At 41.8% G+C, this 25,642-nt stretch overlaps 1 protein-coding gene across 2 annotated transcripts in view; it reads right to left on the bottom strand.

Annotated features, from left to right (window-relative positions):
- Arfgef1 (ADP ribosylation factor guanine nucleotide exchange factor 1) overlaps positions 1-23,553 on the bottom strand; it is a 142,841-nt gene extending 119,288 nt beyond the window's left edge. The window contains exon 1 of one of the 2 annotated variants that reach the window (XM_004653303.2): positions 23,323-23,553. In XM_004653303.2, the coding sequence (XP_004653360.1) occupies positions 23,323-23,446 (124 nt within the window). In that variant the 5' untranslated portion in view covers positions 23,447-23,553. The remainder of the gene's footprint in view (positions 1-23,322) is intronic. The other variant, XM_045142827.1, reaches the window with a different exon arrangement.
- Between the last annotated feature and the right edge of the window lie 2,089 nt (positions 23,554-25,642).

Below are 25,642 nucleotides of genomic sequence, written 5' to 3' on the forward strand. Positions count from 1 at the left end.
TTCAGATTTAATTTGAGAAAGAGGGGGAAAGAGGCAAACACACACAGAGGGGCAGAGAGAGAGAGAGAGAAAATGAATATGGGTACACCAGGGACTCTAGCCACTGAAAACACACTCCAGATTCATGTACGACCTTGTGCATCCGGCCTACATGGGTACTGGGGAATTAAACTGAGGTCCTATGGCTTTGCAGGCAAACTCCTTAACTGCTAAGCCATCTCTCCAGCCTCAAGCATAACTAATTTTAAAAATTAAATCAAATTATTTGAGAGAACACAAGAGGAAGAGAGAGAAAGGGGTGAGGGGGGGAGGGCAAAAATGGATATACCAGGGCTTCTAGCCACTGCAAATAAACTCCATATGCATGTACCTTGTACACCTGACTTTACATGGCTAACTGGGTCCTTTGGCTTTGCTGGCAAGCATCTGAATGACTAAGCCATCCCTCCAGCCTGCATACTACTTTCTTATTTGTCCCCTCCCCTTCCTCTCCCAATAGTCCCCCCCTTAGCTTTCATGCCATATATTTTTGTTTCTTCCTTCCATCTCCCACCCCCTTACAATCGCTTCTTCGTGTATCATGGTTTCCTTTCTAGTTTCATGTTACACATGCATATTAGATTCCACATCCACATATGTTAGAAAATGTACTTGTATGCACCTGGCTTCTTTTGTTTTACGTAATTTCCAGTTCCAACTATTTTCTTACAAATATCATTAATTCATCTTTCTTTATGGTAGAATAAAATTTCATTGTACATATACCACATTTAAAAGTTATTTTATTTCATCTTTATTAGAGGGAGAAAGAATGGGTATACCAGGGCCTCTAGCCACTGCATACGAACTACAGATACATGTGCCATATGTGCATCTGGCTTACAAGGATTCTGGGGAATAGAACCTGGGTCCTGAGGGTTCCCCAGCAAGCACCTTAACTGCTAGGCCATCTCTTCAGCCTTATGCCACATTTTTTTTTTTAACTCATGTATCTGTTGATGGAAATCTAGGCTGGTTCCATTTCCTAGTTACTGTGAACAGTATAGCAAAAAACAAGGATGTACAAATTATCTCTACGGTATGCTGGCTTAAGAGTCATTTGGGTAAATATTGTAGAGGGATATAGCTTGGTCATATAGACATTCTATTTCTAGTTTTCTGAGAAACCTCCACAGTGACTGTTTCAATCTGTATTCCCACTAGCAGTGAATAAGAGTTCCTCCTTCCCCAACACTTGTTTTCTTGATGAATGCCATCTTGACTTAGGAGAAATAGAATTTCAAAACACTTTAATTTGCATTTTCCTTATGGCTAAGGATGGTAAATGCTTTTATTAAGTATTTATTGATCACTTTTATTTCTTCTTTTGAGACCTATTTATTCTTTCTCTCTCTCCCTGCCTATTTCTGTATCTCTCTTTCATATAAATAAATGAAAATAAGAGTTTTTTTTGAAAAAAGACAGATCAGTTAGGCATGGTGGTTCTATAATATTTGTAATACAAGCAGGTGGGAGGTTAGAGGATCATAAGTCTAAGGGCAGCACGAGCTGTATAGCTATCTAGTTCCAGGCCAGCTTGAGCTGAGACCGTCTCAAAAAGCCAGACATACACATACACATACACATACAACCCACACACATGCAAGTGCAAAAACAAACAAACAAAAAGAAAACCAGAAAAATAAAAATGGAATACTAAAAAGAAATTAAGAAAACCACCTATGGCAAGAAAGAGTCAAAAGAAAAAGAGGGAACAACAGAAAACCAAAGCAAAATGACAGATATAAACTATCACATTATTTTCACATTAAAAAACCCACGAATTAAGACAGTTTAGCAAATAAGATTTAAAAAAACATGAAGTACTATAGTACTCATATCAATGGGGCCACATTCCAATACTACCAGTAAATGCCTAAAAGTACAGACAGTACCAAATTGTACATATGTTCTTTCTATGCATACAGACAGAAGTTTAATACTATATATAGTGACTAAAAACTTTTTTTTTTTTTTTTTTGAGGCAGGGTTTCACTCTAGCTTAAGCTGACCTGGAACTCATTCTGTAGCTCAGGCTGGCCTTGAGCACATGGAAATCCTTCTATCTCAGCCTCCCCAGTGCTGGGCTTACAGGTGTAAGCCAGGATACCTATTATTTTATTTATTTATTTATTCAGTGCAGTGCTGAGTGGAATTAAGCCAGGGCCTTATGCATGCTAGTAAGTGCTTTTACCAATGAACTTATATAGCCAGATCAATACAGTGACTCTAACTTTTGCAGTTTGAAGTATGACAGCAAAACTAGCAGAAAATTTCTTTTTTATTCTTCACACATTTACAGATACATGACTCATTTTTATCCTCAACATATGATTTTCTTTCACTCTTCCTTAAATCAAGAACTTAAACTTTTCACTTAAAGAAAATACCTAGGGGCTGAAGAGATAGCATTAAGGGCACTTGCTTGCAAAACCTACCAGCCTGGGCTCAATTCCTCAGCACACGCATCTATGATATCAAGGGCACTTATAACAATAGGAGGCAGAGCCAGGAGAAACTAAAGCTCATGAGCCAGACTGGTGTTAATTTGCAATGTGGCAGTTTGCAGTAACAACAGACCCTGTCTCAAAAATAGAACACAGACACTTGAGAGCTGACCTCTGACATGTGCTGTGCACTGTGGCATGCACATACACACAAATAAACACACAAGGAAGCAAACACTTAACAGTTTCTCTTCAGCATAGGCAAACTGCCAACATCACTATTCTTGTTAACTGGGGCCATTATCAAATAAAACACCTAAAGTATGTTTCACATAATTAAAAAGTTCAACCTCATCAACAGTAAAAGCTCTTGCTTTGAAAGAGGCTATTATGAGAATAAAAAAGTAAACTACAGAAAAGATTTGCAAATCTCCTAACTGACAAAGAACATGTACTCTGTTTTGCTTTGAGTGTGTGTAGTGTGGTGTAGTGCCCCTCATATTCAGCTACAGTGGCCAGAGCAAAACACTGGGTGTTCTAATCCAATGCTATTCCACCTGGTCTTTGATTTGAGCTGGAGTCTACTGATTCTAAAAGGATTCTGCCCTCTACCAGGACTAGAGTTACAGGTGAATGTGGCCAAGCACAGCTGTATATATGGGATCTGGAAATTCAAACTCTGTCTCAGGTCTCCCATGATTGTGTAGGAAGCACACTTAACTTCTGTGCCATCTCTCCAGCAATGGATTCTATACTTTTAAAAAAACTTAAACAGAATGTGGTAGTGCATGCCTGTAATCTCTGTACTTGGAAGGCAGAGGCAGCAGGATCAGGAATTCAAGGTCATCCTCAGTTGCATAGCAAGTCTTAGAGGCCAGACTGGGCTAAGAAACTTTACCTTAAGAAAAAAAAAAAAAAAAAAAGCCTGATAGTGGCACACGCCTTTAATCCCAGCACTTGGGAAGCAGAGGCAGGAGGATCGCTGTGAGTTCAAGGCTAACCTGAGACTACATAGTGAATTCCAGATCTGCCTGGGCTACAGGAAGACCCTACCTCAAAAAACCAATAAATAAATAAAAAGGCAGGACTGAGGTGATGGCTCAGTGGGCAAAACTGCTTGCTGTGCAAGCAAGGAGACCTGAGTTCAATTCCCAGCACCCATGTAAAAGGAAATAGTCACACATGTCTGTAACCCCAGTACTAAGTAGAGTGGAAATAGGAGCATCAGTGGGACTCCCTGCTCAGACAGTTTAAATGAAAAGCTGAGAATTACAGTTTTGATGACAGACTCTGTCTCAAAGAAATAATCAACAGACGGAGATACCCAACATCATCTTTAGACCTCCACATGTGTACCGACATGAGTCATGCACATCTGCATACACAAATGCATTTACTACACACACACACACACACACACACACACACCACAAACTACATAGAGGAAAAAAAATGGTAAAAACTAAAGATTTAACAGAAATAACCAATATGTCAAAAAGTCCATTTTACAGCATGTGCATGTAAAAAGAAAATTAAAAGCCAAAATTAAAAGGGGATCTGAGTTCAACCCCAGAACACATAAAGAAATATCCAGTATGGTAGTAGCATGGGTAGGCAAAGACAGGATTCCTGGGGCTCGCTGGGCAGCCAGTCTACCCTAATTGGCGAGCTGCAAGCCAAATGAGACAAGCTGACTCAAAATAAAAGGGTGAAAAATATTCTTCAGAATGACACCTGAGGTTGTCCTCTGGCCTACCCATATTAACACACATGCACACATAGTGAAACAGAATCTCTAGCATTGTAATGCAGTTTGTTACATTTTTAAAGCAGCTCCATGGGTGATCTGGTGAATGACTATGGATGAGATCTTTTGTGTGTGTGGTATGTTCATATGTGCATGCATGTTTAAATGTGTGGGGGTACACGTGTGTGTGAGAGAGAGAATGCGTGAGAGCAAGCCAGAGTTCCATGTCTTTATTAATAATCCCCAGGTGTGTTTTAGGTTTCTTAATTAGTTACCTGTAACATGAACTTTTTACCTATAACCTTAACAGTAAACAAATATACTCTTGAAGAAAGCAATAATTAAAACAACTTTTCCAAGTAATTTAATACACATTACATTTTCTCCAAAAGAATATAAAGTGCCTTACCTATAATGTTGGTAACACATAACTATCTATAGCTCAAAAATTCTAAGCTTTTCTCATGTCATAAACTATTGTTAACTATATGTCTTTACTTACATGCCCCACGTGCACCCTAAATTCAATTTAAACTTAGCAATCTCTTGAATTCTTTATCTCAAATATACTTACTTCCTTGAATTACTATGGTTGGGATGTTGCTTTATTTTTATTTATTTTTATTTATCTGAGAGAGAAAGAGGGGGAAGAGAGACTGGGCACCCCAGGGCATCCAGTCACTGCAAGTGAACTCCAGATGTATGTGCCACCTTGTACATCTATCTGTACATGGGTCCTCGGGAATCAAACCTGGGTCCTTTAGTTTTGCAGGAAAGTGTCTTAACTACTAAACCATCTCTCCAGCCCTATTTTTTTTTTTTTTGAAATAGGGTATTACTACATAGTTCAAGTTGACTTTGAACTTAAAATCATCTTGCAACAGTCTTCCAAGCACTGGGGTTTCAGGCATGTGATACCAACCCAGTTTTCTCTATTCTTTTTGGTGAACAATGGAGCCCTAAATCATTTTATTAGAATTCTCATAATCATTCTAAATACTTTCCCTTCTCTTGTTTCTCACACTAAAACAGTTTATGAAGTTCTGTCTGTGAAGATCTAAACTTTCTATGTTCAGTGCCTCATGTATAGGGCCATTCTTCTTCAAACCTGGGTTATGGCAACAAGTTCTTACTGTAATGGGATCACTGCCTACAGTTCTGAATTCTAGCATTTCAGAATGCCATAGAGTAATTTGATGTACTGTAATATCAGTATTTCATGCCTTTGTTTTACACTCTGTAAGAAAAAGTTAAAACTTCTTAGTATAGCATATCAGATCTTCAACATCTGGCCCGTGCTCGCATCTCAAGACCCTTTTGGTATATGTTCAAGAATAGTATAGCTGGGTTATACAGTATGCATATTTTTATGTTTGAGAAACTTCCACACTGATTTCCAGAGAGGCTACACCAGTTTACATTCCTATCAACAATAAGAGTTCCCTTTTCCCCACATCCTCTCCAGAATTTCTTTAAAAAAAAAATCATTTATTTGAGACAGAGGGAGAGAGAGAGAGAGAGAATATATGGGCATGCCAGTGCCTTTAGCCATTGCAATCAAACTCCAAATGCATGTACACCCTTGTGCATCTGGGGTTCTAGAGAATCAAACTGGGGTCCTTTGGCTTTGCAGGCAAATGCCTTAACCGTTAAGCCATCTCTCTAGCCCCAGAATTTGTTTTCTTAATGATAGGCATTCTAACGGGTTAGATAGACTCTTAAAGTAGGTTTAGTTTGCATTTCCCTGGTGGCTAAGGATATTGAACACTTTAAGACATTTGTATTTGCTCTTTTATTCATGGCCATATCACAATTTTAATTGTGTTGTTCATTTTCTTGGTACTTAGTTTTTGAGCTCTTTACATATTCTAGACATTAATCCTCTGCCAGATGTACAGCTGGCAAAGATTTCTTCCCATTCTGAAGGCTGCCTCTTCACTTAACAGGCAATTTCCTTTGCTGTACAGAAGCTTTTGAATTTCTTGAGGTCCCATTTGTCAAGTGTCTCCTTTACTTCCTGGACAATTGAAGGTCTTTTCAGGTCTTTACCTGTGTCCATCTCTTAAGACTGTATGCTGTGACCCACAGTGCCTGACACTACCTACACAAGGCCATCATAATAGGAGGAAAAGATCATGACATCAAAATAAGAGACTGATAGGGGAAGGGGATATGATGGAGAATGGAGTTTCAAAGGACAAAGTGGGGGGAGGGAGGGCATTACCATGGAATATTGTTTATAATCATGGAATTTGTTAATTAAAAAAAGAGTGTATGTTGTACTTTTTCCTCTAGTTGTTTTAAAGTTTTAGGTCTTACATTGAGGTTTTTTACCCATTTGGAATTGATTTTGTACAAAGAAATGTAGTTTCATTCTTCTACATATGGAGATAGTTTTCCCAGGACTATTTGTTGAAGACACTGTCTTTTCTCCATCATGTATTCTTTGTCAAAATCAAGTGGCTGTAATTACATGGACTTGCACTTGGGTCCTCTGTTTTATTTTGATGATCAACGTGTGTGTGTGATGTTTTGCCAGCATTATGCTGATTTTAATGACTACATCTCTGTAGTATAACCTGAAATCTGACATGGTGATATCTCCAGTAAGCTCCCCCCTCCCACTCAGGATTACTTTGGCTATTTAAAATGACTTTGTATTTCCATGTGAATTTTTGTAATTTTTTGTTCCTATAAAAAGTAGCACTGGAATTTTGATTGGGATTGTGTTGTTCATTTTCTTGGTACTTTTGGTAGGATGACTATTTTCATATTAATTCTTTCAATCCATGAGCATGGGAGATCTTTCCCTCTTTCAGTGTCTTCCTCAATTTCTCTAGTGTTTTAAAGTTGTCAGTATAGAAGTCTTTTACTTCCTTGGTTAGGTTTATTCCAATGTATTTTGTGTGTGTGTGTGTGTGTGTGTTTTTAAAGTGCATTGTGTGGTGGCACACGTGTATGGTATATCCATGTATGTGCCTTTGAGAAGCCCCATTTTGCCTGCGCTGGCCAAGTGATAAGAGTCTTGCTCTATTGTTCTTTTTCTGAGCTTCCTTTTACTGATTCCAGAGCTTGTAAGTCTCTGAAGATTCTTGATTCTCTGCTCCCCTGTGGGAGATTTTAATTCAGGCAGTGTCAGGATCTCTCAGGTCTTGACCACTGAGATATCTCTCCAGCTCCAACGTATGTTTTTTTCTAGAGGTTATAGTGAGTGGCATTATCTGACATCTTTCTCCCTATGTTTGTATGTAAGAAGGTTACTGGTTTTGGTAATTTTGTACCCTGCCACTTTGCTAAAAGTGTAATCAGGTCTAGGAGTTTCCTGAAGAGGATAAGCAGCCAGGATTGGCAGGGGTGTAACCTCTGGTCTGAGGTGCTGGCAGGTGTCTGCTCTGTACAAATTTTGGGACCCTTAGAGTTAGGGTGGGGGGTGAGGGAGGTAACTCCTTGACCTGGAAATCAAGCAGCTACTCAGTGTAGACCCTGAGATGGCAGAGTTAAGGTAACCAGAGGCATTAGTGGTGTGACCTCTGACCTAGGGAGCAACTCTGCAGGGTCTGAGATGCTGGGGTTTGGGCTTACAGAGTGTGGTCTCTGATGTGAAAAGCAAGCTCCATATGGTCTGAGATGCTATTAGTGGAGAAGTACAGTAAGTAGTGCAGCAGTGGTATGGCCTCTCAACTGGGGAGTGAGCTGTGTACCAGTTCCAAGATGCTAGTGGGTGCAGTAGGTGTGGCCTCTGACTTGGAGGGCAAGCTCCAAATCATAAGATGCTGGTAGTGGAGGGTCACAGTAGGACAGCAGCTAGGCCTGTGACATGAGGCACAATTTCCAAATGATCTGAGATACTGATAGTGGAGGGACGCTGTAATGATAGGGATTGAGTGCTTAACTAGTTCAAACCTCCATACCCTATGTAAAAAGCTAGAAGTGGTGGTTTCTACAATGTGAGAAAAAAGGCAGAGACAGGGGCATTTCCCATGAACAGAGTAGTGAACAAAAATGAGGTTCTGCATCACAAAAGGACTGACCTGGAAGTTGTCCTTTGACTTCCACATGCATGCTGTGGCATATGTGCACCTGCATACACATACACACACACACACACACTTAAATTTTTTTACTTATTTGAGAGCAACAGAGAGAGAGAGAAAAAGGCAGAGAGAGAGAGAGAGAATGGGCGCGCCAGGGCCTCCAGACACTGCAAACCGAACTCCAGACGCGCGCACCCCCTTGTGCATCTGGCTAACGTGGGTCTTGGAGAATCAAGCCTCGAACCGGGGTCCGCAGGCTTCACAGGCAAGTGCTTAACCTCTAAGCCATCCCTCCAGCCCTTAATTTTTTTAAAGAGTATTTAAAATATTTGTTTATTCATTTATTTGCAGAAAGGGTGTGGTAGTTTGAATGGATATCCCCAACAGGTTCAGGAGTTTTGTTAAAGCTTCTTGGATTTCCAGCTACCTGGCTGGAGGAGGCTTCACTGGGCAGATGCTGATGCCCAACCTTAAGGTGTTTGGGGGCAGATCTGAATTCCTGCCTAAGACATGCAGAGTGCTTGAGTTCTGCCTGGGGTTCCCAGAATGTGCTTGTTTATGATGTTGCTGGTAGTAGTTCTCTCTGTGGACCTGTGAAAGGGGGCCAGCTTCTTCCTTCATTATGGAACTTCCCATGGATCTGTAAGCATCAAATAGTAGAAATGCAAACTCCTTTGAAAGGAGTTGACTGAAAGGAAGAAACCTGCTTTTTAAGGTCACTCCCTGAATTAACAACATGGTTTTTTCCTGCATGGTTTTGAAAGCATGAAAAATGTATGGAGTGGGTCATGAAGTGCACATGGTTCCAGGAGCCACTGCTGAGATGCAGCACATAGGTAGGGCGTGATGACCCTGATAGGCCAGTGGAGCCATTGGAATATGGACTGCAGTTTGCATGGAGACCCGAAGATGTTTTGGATATACCAGAACTGTGCACTTTTGGCTCCAGATAGAAGTTTCCCCCAGCTACTCAGCCCAGCTGGAAGAGAGAAACTGAAAAAATCCAGAGGCTTGTCACCAGTTACAAGAACAGCAGATGTTTGATGTTTGCTTGACGGTTATTGAGTTTGCATTGGTCCAGTCTTTTCTTGTTATACCTTACAGCAGTTGGAAATGTTTATTCTGTGCCTTTATATGTTGAAAATATATAACTTGTTTTTATTTTATAGGACTCACAGTTAAGAGACACTCTTATATCTCAGATTGAGACTTGGGACTTTGGAACGATTTTAAATTGGTAGAGACGTTGGGACCTTTGAAGTTGAACTAAAATCAATACACAATGTGAGATGGTTATGAATCTATTGAGGGCCAGGGGTGGACTGTGTCAGTTTTATTAAAGCTTCTTGGATTTTCAGCTACCTGGCTGGAGGAGGTGTCACTGGGTGTATCCTGTGATCTAGCCTTAAGGTGTTTGTGGGTGGATCTGAATTCTAGCTGAAAGTATGCAGAGTGCTTGAGAGCTGTCTGGGTTCCTACAGTGTGCTTGCTTATGGTGTTGGTGGTGGTATTTCTGTTTGTCGATCTGTGCAAGGGGGGCAGCTTCTTCCACCATTATGGAATTTCCACTGGATCTGCAAGCTTCAAATTAATTCTTCTTCCACCCATATACTGTGTCTGGTTTGGAGGTTCATCTCAGCCATGTGAAGCAATTACAGAGAGAGAGAGAGAGAGAGAGAGAGAGAGAGAGAGAGACAGACAGACAGACAGGCAGGCAGGCAGACAGACAGACAGACAGAAAGAAGAAAAAGAGAATGGACACACCAGAGCCTCTAACCACAGCAAACAAACTCCAGAGGCCTCTGCCACTTTGTGCAACTGGCTCTACATGGGTACTGGGGAATTGAGCCTAGGTCATTAGGCTTTTCCGGGTGTCTTAAGTGCTAAGCTACCTCTCCAGCCCAAGAAAAAAAATTTTTTTTAATTGTATGTAAATAAGATATAAAGAGTGAGCATGGCTGGGTGTGGTGGCACACGCCTCTAATCCTAGCACTCAGAGAGGCAGAGGAGGACGGCCTTGAGTTTGAGGCTGCTCTGAGACTACAGAGTGAATTTCAGGTCAGCCTGAGCTAGAGTGAGACCCTATCCTGAAAAACAAAAACAAAAACAAACAAACAAACAAAAAAGAGTGAGCATTAGAGAACCTGAAGTCTGCTTTTCTCTGTCATCATATCCCAAACATTTTACTCAGCTTCTTCCCATGTGTTTTCATAAGATTTTTAGAATCAATCAAGTAATTCCTGGCCAAGAAGTAAAAGCAGAATTGTCCCATTCCCCAATGGATTCTGATAAAAACTGGCTAAACAATGCCAAGAGAAAACATTTGAGGAGTCAACTTGGGTATATAAAGATTTGCACATGACACAACCATTTACACTGAAGAGTTGTCAACAATCAAGCCTACCATTATCTTGTAGAAAATATCTACACTGTCTGGACAAGGGGTATTTTGGGAATGAAACTTGCTTTCTATCTGGTCTATTACATGAGTGTTAGTTCAGCATTAAATATGCAGAACATCATGGGCTGGGGAGATGGCTCAACAGCTAAAGGTGTTTGCTTGCAAACCCTGTCAGTCCCAAATTCAATTCCACAGTACCCAAGTAAAGCCAGAAGATACAAGTGGAACATGAACCTGCAGTTCATTTGCAGTGCAAGAGGCCCTGGCACACACATTCTCTCATGCGCTTGCTCTGTGTGTCTGTCTGTCTCTCTCTCCATGCAAATATGAATAAATAAATTTGTTTTAAAGTGAGCTTTGAAGAACTTAAAACACTAAAGTTATTTGGAAAAGGAAATAAACAGCACTATAAACAAGGAGCAATGAAGACACCTCAGTTTTACCAAATATTATTTTGGGTACTATGCTAATCTAAATTGAAAGAAAACCTAATGGAATATGTTAGTTATTTTTCTGTTGCTGTGAACAAATACCTGACCTGAAGCACCTTAAGACAGGAAAGGGTTTAATTTGGCTTGCAGTTCCAGGTAATACATTTCATCATGGTGGGAAAGGCATGGTAGCAGGAATACAGAACAGCTAGTTACACTGCAGTAGAGTGAGGGAACAGAGGACAAACAGGAAGTTGGGCCAGGCTATAAAAACCCAAGGCCCACCCCCCGTGACCCATTTCCTCCCGCAAGGCTCCACATCCTTTTTTAAAATATATATATATATTTATGTATTTACTTATTTGTTTGAGAGTGACAGAGAAAGAGACAGATGCAAAGAGAGTGAGTATGGGTGTGCCAGGGCCTCCTTCCACTGCAAACTCCAGATGCATGTGCCACTTTGGGCTTTACATGTGTACTGGGGAACTAAAGCCAGGCCACCAGGCTTTGCAAGCAAGTACCTGTAACGACTAAATCATCCATCTCTACAGCCCAAGGCTCCACATCCTAAAGGTCCCACAACCATATCGAACAGCACCACTAGCTGAGAACCAAATGTTCATATACATGAGCCCATGGGGTAGAGGGCATTTTACATTCAAGCTACAACAACTTGGTAACTACTTAACAACGGCTATGCCAATTAATTCAGAGGGGGAAATGAACTGATTAAATGCATTCTTCATATTTAAACTATACTATGATGTGAATGTTTGTGAATGCCTCAAATTCATGTATCGAAACTTAATCCCCAGTAAGAGTTAGGCTTTTACTTTGTTCTCTAGCATACACATGTGCACCCACACACATAAGAACATGCATTCACACTGCAAACATATGAAAGAAAATAGTAACAATCACTAGAGTGTAACTCAATGCATGCACAAGGTCTGGGTTTGGTTCCTGGTACTGAAAAAAATAAACATAAATAAAAAATAAACAGTTATGCTTAAAAATATAGATCAGGACAGCAAAATACTAACTTTAAAAAACTTGGGATCAGAACTCAAATTTTCCAAAAGATTCTACCTCTGTCTAATTACTACATAATAAAGCCTAGGCAGTTCAGGGCTGGAGAGATGGCTGAGCGGTTAAGGCACTTTCGTGTGATGCCAAAAGACCTTGGTTCAATTCCCCAGGACCCACGTAAGCCAGATGCACAAGGAGGCACATACATCTGGAGTTCGTGTGCAGGGGCTGGAAGCCCTGGTACACCGATTCATTCTCTCTCTCTCTCCCTCTCTCAAATAAATAAAAATAAAATATTTTAAAAATGGGAGTTCAAATTAAGCTAGGTCTGAAAGGTTAGAATAAAGAGAACTTTCATTAGTTTTCTAGGACTACCTCTAGAAATTACCATGTAAGTATCTTAAAGCAATAGAAATGTACTCTGTTGGTTCTAGAGGCCAGAAGAGACATGCTACCTCTAAAGACTCCAGAGAAGAAGCTTCCTTTCACTAGCCCCTGGTGGCTTCTGGCAGTCATTGGCTCTATTTTTACAGGGTCTTCTTTTGAGTGCTTCTTCTTACACAAATAATCGTCACTGGAATTAGGGCTATGGCCATTTCACACAACCTTCTTCCTTTATAGGCCCCTGTGTCCTAGCCTCTTCTTTTAAGGATATAGACAATAATCACTAGGCTTTTATGCCCACCCTAAATCCAAGATGAGATCCTTAACTGAAAGGAACCAGATAAAGGGTAGGCTCATTCTTCTCAAAAAAAAAAAATTGTGGGCTGGGGTGATGGCTAAGTGGTTAAAGGCATTTGCTTACAAAGCCTGCTGACCATGGTTCAATTCCCTAGCAACGTGTAAAGCCAGATATAAAACCTGAGAGAGGTATCTGGCATCCGTTTGCAGTGGCAAGAGACCCTAACATGCCAACACACACACATAAATAGGAGAGGGGGCTCAACGGTTAAGGCACTTGCCTGCAAAACCTAACAACCTGGGTTCAATTCCCCAGTACCCACGTAAAGCCAGATGCACAAAGTGGCATGTGCATCTGGAGTTTATCTGCAGCAGCTGGAGGCCCAGGTTATGTCCATTCTCTCCCTCTCCCTTCTATCTCTCTCTGCTTACAAACAAATAAATTTTTTAAAAACTTTAAAAAATTTTAAAGAATTTCATTAAAAATATCCCACCACTGCTAGTAGAAAATATCCAATGGGGTTTTTGTTATTGGGGGTGATGTTTTTCTTTTCTTTTCTTTCTTTCTTTCTTTTTTTTTTTTTTTTTTTTTGAGACAGGGTCTTGCTCTATAGCCTAAGCCTAGCCCAGGTCTCAGTGTGTAGCGTAGACTATACTTTCAACACTCCTCCTTCAAACCTCCCAAGTGCCATAACTATAAATATGAGCCACCATATCCCAGCAGCCCTAGATTTTTAGTTGTGTCCTTTTTCTTAGTAAACAAGATCCTATTCTCTCCTTAGGAATTCATCTAAAATTCCTGGGGATGCAAAAGGCAACATAGTGCTGAGAAGAAGGGATGTCTAGCAATGAAACATCTCAAACCCTCCAAGGCTCAGGGTCCACTGCGGAAGAGGTGGCAGGAAGAATGTTAAGAGCCAAAGGAAGGGTACCACCCCTTAAATGCAACTGTCCAGACAAAACTAGCCTCAATATCCAAGACCTCGCAGTGCCTAGCAATACCTACACAAGATCCTTATAATAGGAGAAAAAGATGACATCAAATTAAAAGAGAGACTAATGGGGAGAGGGAGGGGATATGATGGAAAGCGGAGTTATGAAGGGGAAAGTAGGGGAGGGGAGGGAAATATCATGGTTTGTTGTCTGTAAGTATAGAAGTTGACAATAAAAAAATATTTTTTAAAAAAAAAAAAGATAGTAAGTTAACTGTCAAAAATGTCAGAGCCTGGGATTAAAATGTAAATTCATTCTGTTTTTATTTCTGTACAATAGAATATGTTATCTTTCATTAATTCACTTTTCCATTTTCCATTGCTACTCAAGTGTTTATTGTTGGAAATAAATGTCAGGGTCATTTTGTCAAAGTCCCAGAAAAAAAGAAAACTAATAAAGAAGAAAACAAATTACAGAAGAAAAAAAAAATTTCCTGGGACTGGAAATGTAGTTCTAGTGGCACGGCACTTGCCTACTGGTAATCCCAGCACTGGGAATGGTGGAGGGGAGCTGAGTTCAAAGCCAGCTTGGAGTATATAGCAAGACTCTATCTCAAAATAAACAAAACTGAGCTGGGGAGATTGGAGATCGCTTACTAGATAAATCAATTGCTGCACAAATGTAAGGACAAGAGTTTGGATTCCCAGCAATCATGTAAAAGACTAATGCATGGTGATGGGTAATTCCAGCATACCTAGGGTGAAATGGGAGGCAGACAGGAAAACTGGAAGCCCATGGGCTAGCTAGTATGGCACATATAACAACAAAAAGACCCTACCTCAAACAAGGTAGAAGGCAAGGTCCATTAAGTTGTCCTCTGACCTCCATATTCACATGGTGGCAAATAAGTGTGTGCACACACACACCAAATTCTAAATTATATGCAAAAGACAAGGTTAAGATGTTTTGCTATGTAAAAATGTATTCTTGTTAGGCATGGTGACATACACATATAATCCTAATGGGAGGCTAGGGCAGGAAGATTAGTTGTTCAATATCAGCCTGGTTTATATATTGAAACTGTCCCAAAAACAAGATCAAACACCAATAACAACAAAACCAAAACTTAATTCCTTAACCTGTTTAGTTTTTTTTCCCCATCAAAGTATGCCATCTCCAACCACTTTGTAGTTTTGACTACACATTGGATGTCATGTTTTTGTTACTCAACCATCAGCCAACTCTATGGACCCATCCAAAATGTATTTCAAATACAAAAAAAAACAAAAAAAAAAAAACACACTTCACTCCATCTATAACCACCAACCTTCTCTAAGTATTCACCTTCTCAGGCCAGAGTGAATCTTTAAAAATATAAATATGCTATGTATCACACCCCGCCCATAACTCTCCAGTACACCTGTAATCCCTGCACTTGGAAAGTGGAGGCAGAAGGATCAGGAGTTCATGGTCCTCTTCAGCTATACAGCAAGTTCAAGGCTAACCTGGACACATAAAGACCCTGTCTCAAGGAAATAACCAAACCAAAAAAAAAAAAAGTCTCCAGTGGCTTTCCCATAGAATAAACCCCAAATCTACTCTAAACCTCTTTGCATCCCAATACATACCAAAGCACACAGCCATCCTCCTTTTCCCTATTTCATTCAGTTGTCTGTAAGAAAAATGTTACTACACAGAGAAGCATTTCCTGACAATTATTTAAAGCCTCACTCCTGTCCTTCTCCCTTTATCTTTCTGAGCTATTTCTTCAGAAAATAATCTGGTAATATATGTTGTCTATAGCTCCTATAATCCTCAACCTACTAGAATGTTAACTTCTAAGGATATTTGGTTCACTGCCATATACCCTACCTACATTGAAGGAGTAACTGAAAATATATAAAGGATTACAAAAGTAGCTGACTGAATACCTAATTTATTTAATTAATTTATTTATTTTTGGTTTTTCAACATAGGGTCTTACTCTACCCAAGGCTAGCCTGGAATTCACTATGTAGTCTCAGGCTGGCCTCAATCTCAGAGCAATCTTCCTACCTAAGCCTTCTAGATGCTGGGATTAAAGACATGCACCACCACACTTGGCTGGCAGACAGACAGACACACACATGCATGCGGTGCGGTGGGAGTGAGTGGGTGGGTAGAGAATATGGGTGTGCCGGGTGCTCTAGCCATTGCAAACAAACTCCAGACACATGCGCCACTTTGTGCATCTGGCTTTTATGTGAGTAGTAAGGAACTGAACTTGAGTTATTAAGCTTTACGGGAAAGGGCCTTAATGGCTGAGCCATCTCTCCGGCTCAGTTTTTTTTTTTTTTTTTTTTTTTAACAATGGGATTCACTATGTTGCCTAAGACAGTCTCAAACTGCAGGGCTCAAATGATACTCCTGCCTCATCCTCCTGAATAGTTGGGACTACAGGCACTCACCAAGAATATATCTCACTTGAAATGGCAATAATAATTTACTCACGTATTTTTCCTTTTCAAATATCTCTCCTCCATTATGTGAGGGCTATTACGACAAATATTTCCTTAAATTGTTCTCATTAAAAATTTTCTTGGGGGGAGGGAAGGGAGGGTATTACCATGGGATTATTTTTTTTTATTATTTATTTATTTATTTGAGAGCGACAGACACAGAGAGAAAGACAGATAGAGGGAGAGGGAGAGAATGGGCGCGCCAGGGCTTCCAGACTCTGCAAACGAACTCCAGACGCGTGTGCCCCCTTGTGTATCTGGCTAACGTGGGACCTGGGGAACCGAGCCTCGAACCGGAGTCCTTAGGCTTCACAGGCAAGCACTTAACCGCTAAGCCATCTCTCCAGCCCGGGATTATTTTTTATAATCATGGAAAATGTTAATAAAAATTGTGAAAATAAAAATAAAATTGAAAAAAAAAGTTCATAGATAGTCTGAATAGCAGAATGGACAGCAGAAATGTTTGAGGCTGAGACCAAGGAATTCTCTAAGAAAGTAGAATAAGGGCTGGGGAGATGGCTTAGCGGTTTGAGGCTCAATTCCTAGGACCCACATAAGCCAGATGCTCAAGGTTGTGTATGTATTTGGAGCTTGTTTGCAGTGGCTGGAGACCCTGGTACACCCCTTCTCTCTGTCTGTCACTCTAACTAAATAGATAAGTAGAAAAAAAAATTTTTTTTCTCTGCAAGTCAACCCTTATCAAGAGTCAAGTGAGGGCTGGAGAGATGGCTTAGCGGTTAAGTGCTTGCCTGTGAAGCCTAAGGACCCCGGTTCGAGGCTCGATTCCCCGGGACCCACGTTAGCCAGATGCACAAGGGGGCGCACACGTCTGGAGTTCATTTGCAGTGCCTAGAAGCCCTGGTGCGCCCACTCTCCTGTCTCTCTCTCTGCCTCTTTCTGTCTGTCTGTCACTCTCAAATAAATAAATAAAAATTTAAAAATATTAAAAAAAAAGAACTGGAATTTCTTTAAAAAAAAACGAGTCAAGTGAACATCAACATAAAGGGAGGACTAGCTGGGAGGAAAAAGGCATTCAACAGAAGTGGAACAAGAAGGGCAAATGTAAACAAAATATTTTTCATATGTGTATAAAACAGTACCTCAAAATATTAAACTTTTAAAAGATCTTTATCAGTCTACTGCTTCTGTTTTTTGGAGACAAGGTCTCATGTAGTTCTAGTTAGCCTCAAACTCACTATAACACAAAGGCTGGCCTTGAACTCCTGATCCTCCTGCCTCTACTTCCCAAGTGCTAGAATTACAGGTGTGTGCCACCACAGTAGATTTATATGGTGCTGAGGATCGAATCTAGGGCCTTGTGTATGCTAGACAAGCACTCTACCAATCGAGCTGTATGCCCAGTTCTTGTTGGTTTTTGTTTTTATTTGTTTTGTTTGAAACAGCATCTCATATAGCTCGTACTGGCCTTGAACTTACTACATAGCCAAGGCTGGTCTTGAACTCCTGATCCTCTTGCCTCCACCTTCAAAATGGTAGAACAACAGACACGCAACACTATACCTGGCTTCCATCTTGCATATTTCTCAACAGGACTACTGCTTTCCCAAAACCTATGAGCACTTATAATGGTCTCATTGTGGCTAAAACCATGGTATTATCTACTTTGTCTCTCCTCTTAATGCCACAAAGTAATTTCCAAGGAACATTGTGTCATAGAAGCATTGCTTGCATTAACATAATGAAAAGGGGTCAAATAAATTTAGAAAAAGCTAAACAAAATTCAACAGGTTTCTTCCTCAGACAACTTTTAGAACCTCAACATTGTTCAAGTGCATTTTCAGTGCCCAAAATGGAAATAAGATTTCACAATGTAACCTGAACTCACTTTCTCAACTTAAACATTTTCTTTCAAAGACTTACTTTTTATAAAAACTTAGGCTCTAGCCAGGCGTGGTGGCATATGCCTTTAATCCCAGCACTCGAGAGGCAGAGGTAGAAGGATCGCTGTGTGTTCCAGGCCACCCTGAGACTATATAGTGAATTCCAGGTCAGTGTGAGCTAGAGTTAAGACCCTACCTCGAAAAAACAGAACAAAACAAAACAACAAAAAACACTTAGGTTCAGCCAGGCGTGGTGACACACGCCTTTAATCCTAGCACTCAGGAGGCAGAGGTAGAAGGATTTCCATGAGTTCAAGGCCACCCTGAGACGCCATAGTGAATTCCAGGTCAGCCTGGGCTAGAGTGAGAACCTACCTCGAAAAACAAAAACAAAAACAAAAAAAACAAAAACTTAGGTTCTATGACATTTGTTTTACTATTTGCCATTTATTTTATATTATTAATTTGTTTTACTAAATGCTATTCTGGAACAAGGGTTCTTAAAACCAACTTGAAATGCTAAACAACAAATGTAAACAAGATCCTTTAGTCATTTAATTCATTGCACTCGTCTTTCGGACTAGCTCAAAAATTTAGATAGCCAGGTTGAAGACAACTTTTACTTCAGTTATTAAGTTTTAAAAGACTTGCTAATTGACTTAAATTATAATTAAAGTATCCATTGCCTACAGGATTTGTGGAAAAAGAAAACACCATTTTTTTTTTAAAATGGTGGTGACTGAGAAAAAATAAATTACCAAAAGTATCATAAAACCAGGACAAAGGTATTCAAGTAAATTTTCCTCCACTCACATAACTTTCATAACTTTACCACCCAACATAACAGTGGGGTTGTTGAGACAAAAGCAAACAAGCTCTATAAAGTTTGAGTCTTGATGTTAAATTTTTATTTCTGGCCAGGGAGGCAGAGGCAGGATGACTGTTTTGAGTACAAAGATGGCTTGGACTATGTGCTAGTACCAGGCCAGCTAGGGATGCATAGCAAGACTATGCATAAAAATAAAATATACTAACACACACACACACACACACACACACAATTCTGGGGGAAACTATATTCATAGGTAAAGACCTATAAGAAAGCTAAATCAGTAGAATCACTTCACAATATGAGGAACAACATAAATTCATATCCTAAGGCAAAAATTACTTCTCTTAAGAATTCTTTCTCCAGCATTCACCCACATTCCTGCAGGAAGCCTTCCCTCCCCCATTCCTTCTACATGTCTCCCTTTCCTATTCGGTGTGTCAGTCTTCAACCATGAACTCTAATTCTAACATTTGCAGTTATCCTCACAGATATCAGAAGCCAGAAGGAAGAAGTTTAACTAGTCTCCGCCCTAACATCAAAGAAACTCCTAAAACTTAGAAGCCTGACTGGAAAAGGTCCCAACTGCACCTCCCCAAGAGATAAACAATGCTATCTTCAAGCCCAATCCCGAAACAATTCTAAATTCTTTGAAACTAAAAATAGCTCTGCTGTTGTCTCATCTGCCAGCAGATGGCTAGACTATTTTTAATGCAAGATTCTCAAGAGCAGGAGTGGATCAGACTAAGCTAGGACAGCCTAGAATCCCTCACTCTGTATAGTTCAATGCTGACTACAGAGAGCTATAGTAGGGCAGGTACCAAGAGAGGGCAACCTGGAGCTGTTCCTGGGCCTATGGGCTTCCAATCAACAATGAAAGGAGAGAATTCTTTTTTACTATCCTTTAAAAAAAATATGCCATGTAGGAAAATTTAAAGTTTTAAATAAGTGTCTACCCTTTAACTTTTTATTTCTTGTGTGTGAAGATAAAAAGTTCCTTTATGTAGTGTCTTTGAGAATGGACATAGGGTTTTCCTATGAAACCCACTAGACTGGAACTCCCTATGTAGCCAAAGCTAGCCTTTCAAACTTAAAATAATCCTCAGATTCCCAAGTGCTAAAACTACATCTACAGCCATACCACCCTGAACTAGCTCAATCTTGTCTAAAAGGTATTCTTTTTAGTCAAAATACATAGTATTCTTAAGAATGTGCAATATACCATAATTTCAAGGGTATTATTTACAGAAACTTTTGCGGGGGGGGGGGGGTTGAGGCAGGGTCTCACTCTAGCTCAGGCTGACCTGGAATTCACTCTGTAGGCCCAGGCTAGCCTGGAACTCATGGCAGTCCTACCTACTTCTGCCTTCCAAGTGCTGAGGGATTAAAGACATGCCATCACACTTGGACAGAAACTTATTTTTAATTGGTTATGTTAGAAGACCAAATTTATTATGAATACCAATGTTCTGAAATCTACTCACATGCTAATTAAGATGATTTTCAAACAAAATCCAAAAAGGGCTAAAAGTCTGACATGCCATATATTTCTTTGTTTACTGTTCATCTCCCCTCCGCTCCATGTTGTTCAATGAATATGAAGAGAGAATGAATACAAGCAGGCATTATTTTGAAGGATTCTAACAACAACAGCTAGGCACCACCAATGGTGCACACCTGTAATCCCAGCACTCAACAACAGGCAGAGGGCAAGAGGATCGTCACAAGTTGGAGGTCACCCTGGTCTACACAGCAAGTTCCTGGCTATTAAACACTGAGACCCTGTGTCAAACACCCTCCCCAAAAGAAAGATCATATTAACATCTATAAAATGATCCCCATACAAAATGATCTAAAGACTAAGGACCACCAAACCAGGCTATTTGCTTTCTGATCCTGCCTGATGGATATTTATCGCCAAGAGATCAAAGTTGTCCAAGATCCTTCCTAGTGAAGAGAAAGGGAAAAAATGTACCTGGGGAATACTCTTGTAAGAATACACTGGAAAGGTGGCATGGATTACCCCAAACACTCTGAATGATAATGCAGATGGATGATTGGAAGAGAAGAAATAAAATTCATCAAGTTGCTAACATAAGATTGCATATTGGAATTATGCTTTTAGTGAGCACATGTAGCTTTTATGAAACAAGTGGAAAATGTCTTGCCATATCTCAAGTAAAGAGGAAGTACTCTGGTGTCAGTATGCTGGCAACATCTAATATATACAACCATGACATAGTTGGCACACACGCACCATTTCTATGTCTAGAAATGCCAAGGACCAGTTAGAGAGCTATAGACCCCAGCCCCAACCATTCACTAAAAAGAGGTCAATCAAGAGTGGCATGAATACTAAATGCACAAGTCAGAAGAGTACATTCACATTCATGGCACATTACAGGGGATGTAACCATACAATTATTAAGATCAATACTCTAGTTTTACAAAGAAGAAACTTAAGATTCAGGCACATTAATACAACAAAGCAATAAAAGTGGGACTTAAATCCAGGATTCCAGACTCTCATTCCCATGAGCTCTCCACTAAAACATACTTGGCATTTGAAATGGTATAAATACATAGAGATATACAACATACTGTTTCTTTAGATGTTTATAATTTAACATACTAAATATATATTCTAGGATGGGGATGAAGCTCCGTGTTTGCCTAGCATGACTTAAGCCCAGGTTCCATCTCCAGCACTGCATAAACCTGGGTGTGGTGAAGCACACCTGTAATACCAGGAATTTAAGGTCAAGTTAGAGGCCAGGCTGGGCTACAGGAGACCTTGTCTCAATGAATAAATGAATAATTGTAAAAATATATGTGCTAAAATGGAGTATCTTAGTTCTGAAACACTAAAACTGTAATTTAAATATCTTATGTTTCCTACTCTGCCAAGTTATTCCTAACCCTACATATAGCAACTGTTAAAAATCCTAAAATCACTCCCTCCCTCATGTCACTTCAATTTAATAATTACTTCTTCCAATGTTCAGATAGAAACCCAGTGTTTGATACTGTACAAAAATGTCTTCTCATGCACCTACAACAGTCTTGCTAACTACAGGAATAACAAAATGATAACTTATGACCTAGGAGAAAAAAAGAAAAAGAAAAAAAGAAACCTACTTAAGCCAATTATACAAACTAAAAAATGTTAGGCTGAAATCTCTTTGTTTTTCATATCACTAATCTTAAGTATGAAATTAGAAAAAAGCTACAACATATAATAAGTTAAATGGTAGTTTTCTATTTATTTCATTAAAAGGCAAAGTTGTTTCAAGGTGTAACCCCTTACTTCAGCTTAAATATAACCCCTTATATTTGAGTTACTGTCACTTTCTTCCTTTAAGAACGTTTGCAAAATCCATTTAACAAGTTTCATTTCTTTAAGCTACTCTATTTCCAGTGCTACAAAACAAAATTATAAATATTACAAGTTTATGTTAAGTGTTTTAGTTTCTCCTAAACGATATCACCTTTGATGGATGCAAAAGCAATGCCAGTGTTTCTCCTCTAACGATTCCTTATCTGCCTATCCTGGTTATAGGTATTGTTTGGATTTTCTCTGCTGCGGCTGCATTACACTAGGACTCTTCCGTCTGAACTATAAATCACAATTGAGGCTTCAGAGCAGCTGCCACTGTCCAGACATGTGGCTGGTGGGTGTCATTGTCTTTTCCACGTCCCCGGTTTCAAACGTTCCCTTCCCAGGTTACCTAAAGCCAGTTTATCTAAAGGTTCTTTCATTCCTCCTCTTCGCACTGCCACCCCCACCCCGTAACCTCTGGTCTTGTTCTTCCAGGTCAGCCAAGTCAAGCTACATTATTACTCCGGGTTTTTCCCCCGCGTGGCGAGGGGGCTGAGAGATGTCAGAACAGGCTGCACCTCTGGCAAACCCCTCTTCCCGGAGACTTGTCAGCAGGGAACAACTTCAGCCTTTCTTCCCCAAAAGTACCACGTCAAACGGCAAAGTTATCGTAATTACAACACGGAACCCTTCCCACAGCCAATCTTGACCTATCGGGGTGGGGGCTTGGGGGGGAAGCACCTCAATTCTCAAACTAATAAACAACAGCTCCAGTTCGGCTTCATCACAAAGGCTGGGAATCCCGTCCGCGCCGCACGGTCCACCAAACAAATTCCCTCCTCGCTCGAACCCACGGAGCTCCTCCTCGACCCCGAAACCCTGGGTCGCGCTCCCCGAGCCCAGGCTGGCTTGCCCTTCCTCCTCCTCCTCCTCCAGCCATCCGGCCGAGTTGCTGTGCTGTCAAGCGCAGCCCGGCAGCCGGGGCGCTCGGGCGAGGGGGCTCGGGGCGCCGGCCTAGGACGACCTCCCTCTCTCCTCCCTCCCTGACCCGGCGGGCCGACGCCCGGCACCCCGGCCTCCCTCCGCAGCTCACCTAGGGCCACCTCGCAAGCTTTGCGCAGCTGGGAGTGATGCGCCTTCTTCACTTCCTTGTCGGCCAGAATCTTCTCCAGAGCCCGGGTCAAGAACATGTTCTTCGTCTTCTTGCCCTCATACATGGACGCAGGAGGCGGCGGCGGCGGTCCGTCCGAGCCGCGGCTCCCGGCGGCAGGAGGGGACGAGGAGGACCGGGAGGAAGAGAGAAAGGAGAGCGGGCAGCGGCGGGATCAGGGAGAGGAGGGCGGGCGGTGGGGAGCGCGGCGCCGGCCAGGGGCGTCGAAAGCCCCCGCCGCCCCTCGAGGGCCGCGCCGCTCGGGCCTCCGCGTGTCGGGGAGGACAGGGTGGCTGCCCGACCGCACAGCTCACTCAAGCGTCCGTCGGGCCCCGGTAGCCGTCTTCCCGGGGCCAAGGGCCTAGACCGCGGCGGAACCTCACGGGAAGCCCGGCGAGAGCGAGGCTGCCCTGGCTTCTGTGGGGATTAGCACCCGCCGCGGCAGCGGACCAGCCTCCATCACCGCCGACCTGCCCCGGCCGCCATGTTGAGAGGAAACGACGCGTCACGCAGCGGCCGGGCGGCTGCAGAGAGGAAGCGGCGGTAGCGGCGGCGGCTGCCGGGCTGCCAGCCTGCCTGTCTGCCTGCCCGCCCTAGAGCTGCCGCGGCGCGGGGAGGCAAGGGGCGGAGGGCGGCGCGGAAGGAGCGGCACCCCCCCCACACACACACACCCGAGCCGCAGCGCTACGGAGGCCCGGTGGAGTCTCGCCGCCTCCCGCGTTCGCCTGCAGGGCGGCGTGGGGCGTGGCGGGCGTCCTGCGGCGCCTTGCCTGGTGCTCCGGGCTTCGGTTTGGCAGCTCGGGAAGCGGTCCCGGAAACCCCCGGCGCCCCTGTGCCCACCTGGTGCCCAGGACTCCCGGCTACCGTGCACCTGCTTCTCCAACTTTCTGGAGAGCCTGTCGGTAGGAGCAAAGCCGCCGGCCGTGTGGGGAGAGCACCCGCACCGCTCCCTCCGTCCGTGCCCAGGGGTAGGGAATTGCTCTCCTTGACCGAGCCCTCCTGTCACCTCGGGGAGGGGGCATGAGCTTAAAACGATTGAGAGGGATTCGGGGATGTTTCACTTTTTCATCCCTCTGTAGGGTAAGTCAGCTGTAGGTTTTCAGGTCCTTTCAGACTGACTGTGAAGTTAAGGTGAATGCCAACTGAGGTTCTTTACAGAGCCCTTCGTTCACGCTCTTAAAAAATGCTGAGATCCGGCTCAAGAAGTGAAAAACAGTTTCGGAGTGAAAAAGCGCTAAATACAAACAGGTTACCTACCATACGTGCCCATTTGCCTACTTTCATGCCAAAGAAGAATTCCGGTTTCTGCAGTGTATGGGGGGGGAGAATTATGAAGAATACTACAAAATAGATGCAAACAATTTACACGGTGATCTAGGAGCACATCGCCTCCGAGTTTCAAACTACTGTGTCACTACCAAGACAGAGTTCCTAGGGGATATGCCTTTTACTGTTTTTTGTTTTTCTAATTCCATTAGATTTCTTTAATTGTAGAATTACCCTAAAATGACCATCCAAATCCGGGCATGTCAAGCTATGAAGTGACAAGATTTAGGATATGTTAGAAGCCAAAGGAAATAAAAATGGAAAACTTGGAAGTGGCTTAGAATTAAAGTACTTTAATCTTAAAGCCTTGAATGTCCTGAGAAATCTCTAAGTTCATTAGCTTCATTTTAAACCATATCATTAGATTCTTGGGATTTAGAGATTCATTAGACTCCCATATCACACATAATATTGATTTCTATGTAAATTTTAATAGATTATACTTTGGAAGCACAAGTTCCCTTTCTAATATTTCTGTGCCAGGTGCTGTTGAAAATAAAAGCTGACCAAATCCATTTATTGTTCAGCCTCAGTACACAGATGCATTAACATTCACCAGCCTCCCCTGCAGTTAGACGTAGCCATTAGGCTTAGCCCACGAAAAGAACAAATGGGGTCTGGGGAGGCAGTTCAGTGTGTAAAGTGCTAGCAGAAGGAAGTATGAGGACCTGAGTTCAGATTCCCAGCATGCATGTAAAATGGCAGGTATAGCTACAAACGCCTGTAAGCCCAACACTGGGGAGGCACAGATAAGTAATTCTCAAGACTTGCTAGCTAGTTGGTCTAGCTGAATTGGTGAGTCCCAGAGTTCAACAAGAGGCTATCAAAAGATAAGGTCTTTTGGCCTCCACGACACACATGCACCCACATTTACACACACACACACACACACACACACACACACACACACGAAGAAACAAAACAAAAAAATCTTCCA

Source organism: Jaculus jaculus, chromosome 2, assembly GCF_020740685.1.
Source record: "Jaculus jaculus isolate mJacJac1 chromosome 2, mJacJac1.mat.Y.cur, whole genome shotgun sequence".
In the NCBI taxonomy this organism is placed as follows: domain Eukaryota; kingdom Metazoa; phylum Chordata; class Mammalia; order Rodentia; family Dipodidae; genus Jaculus; species Jaculus jaculus.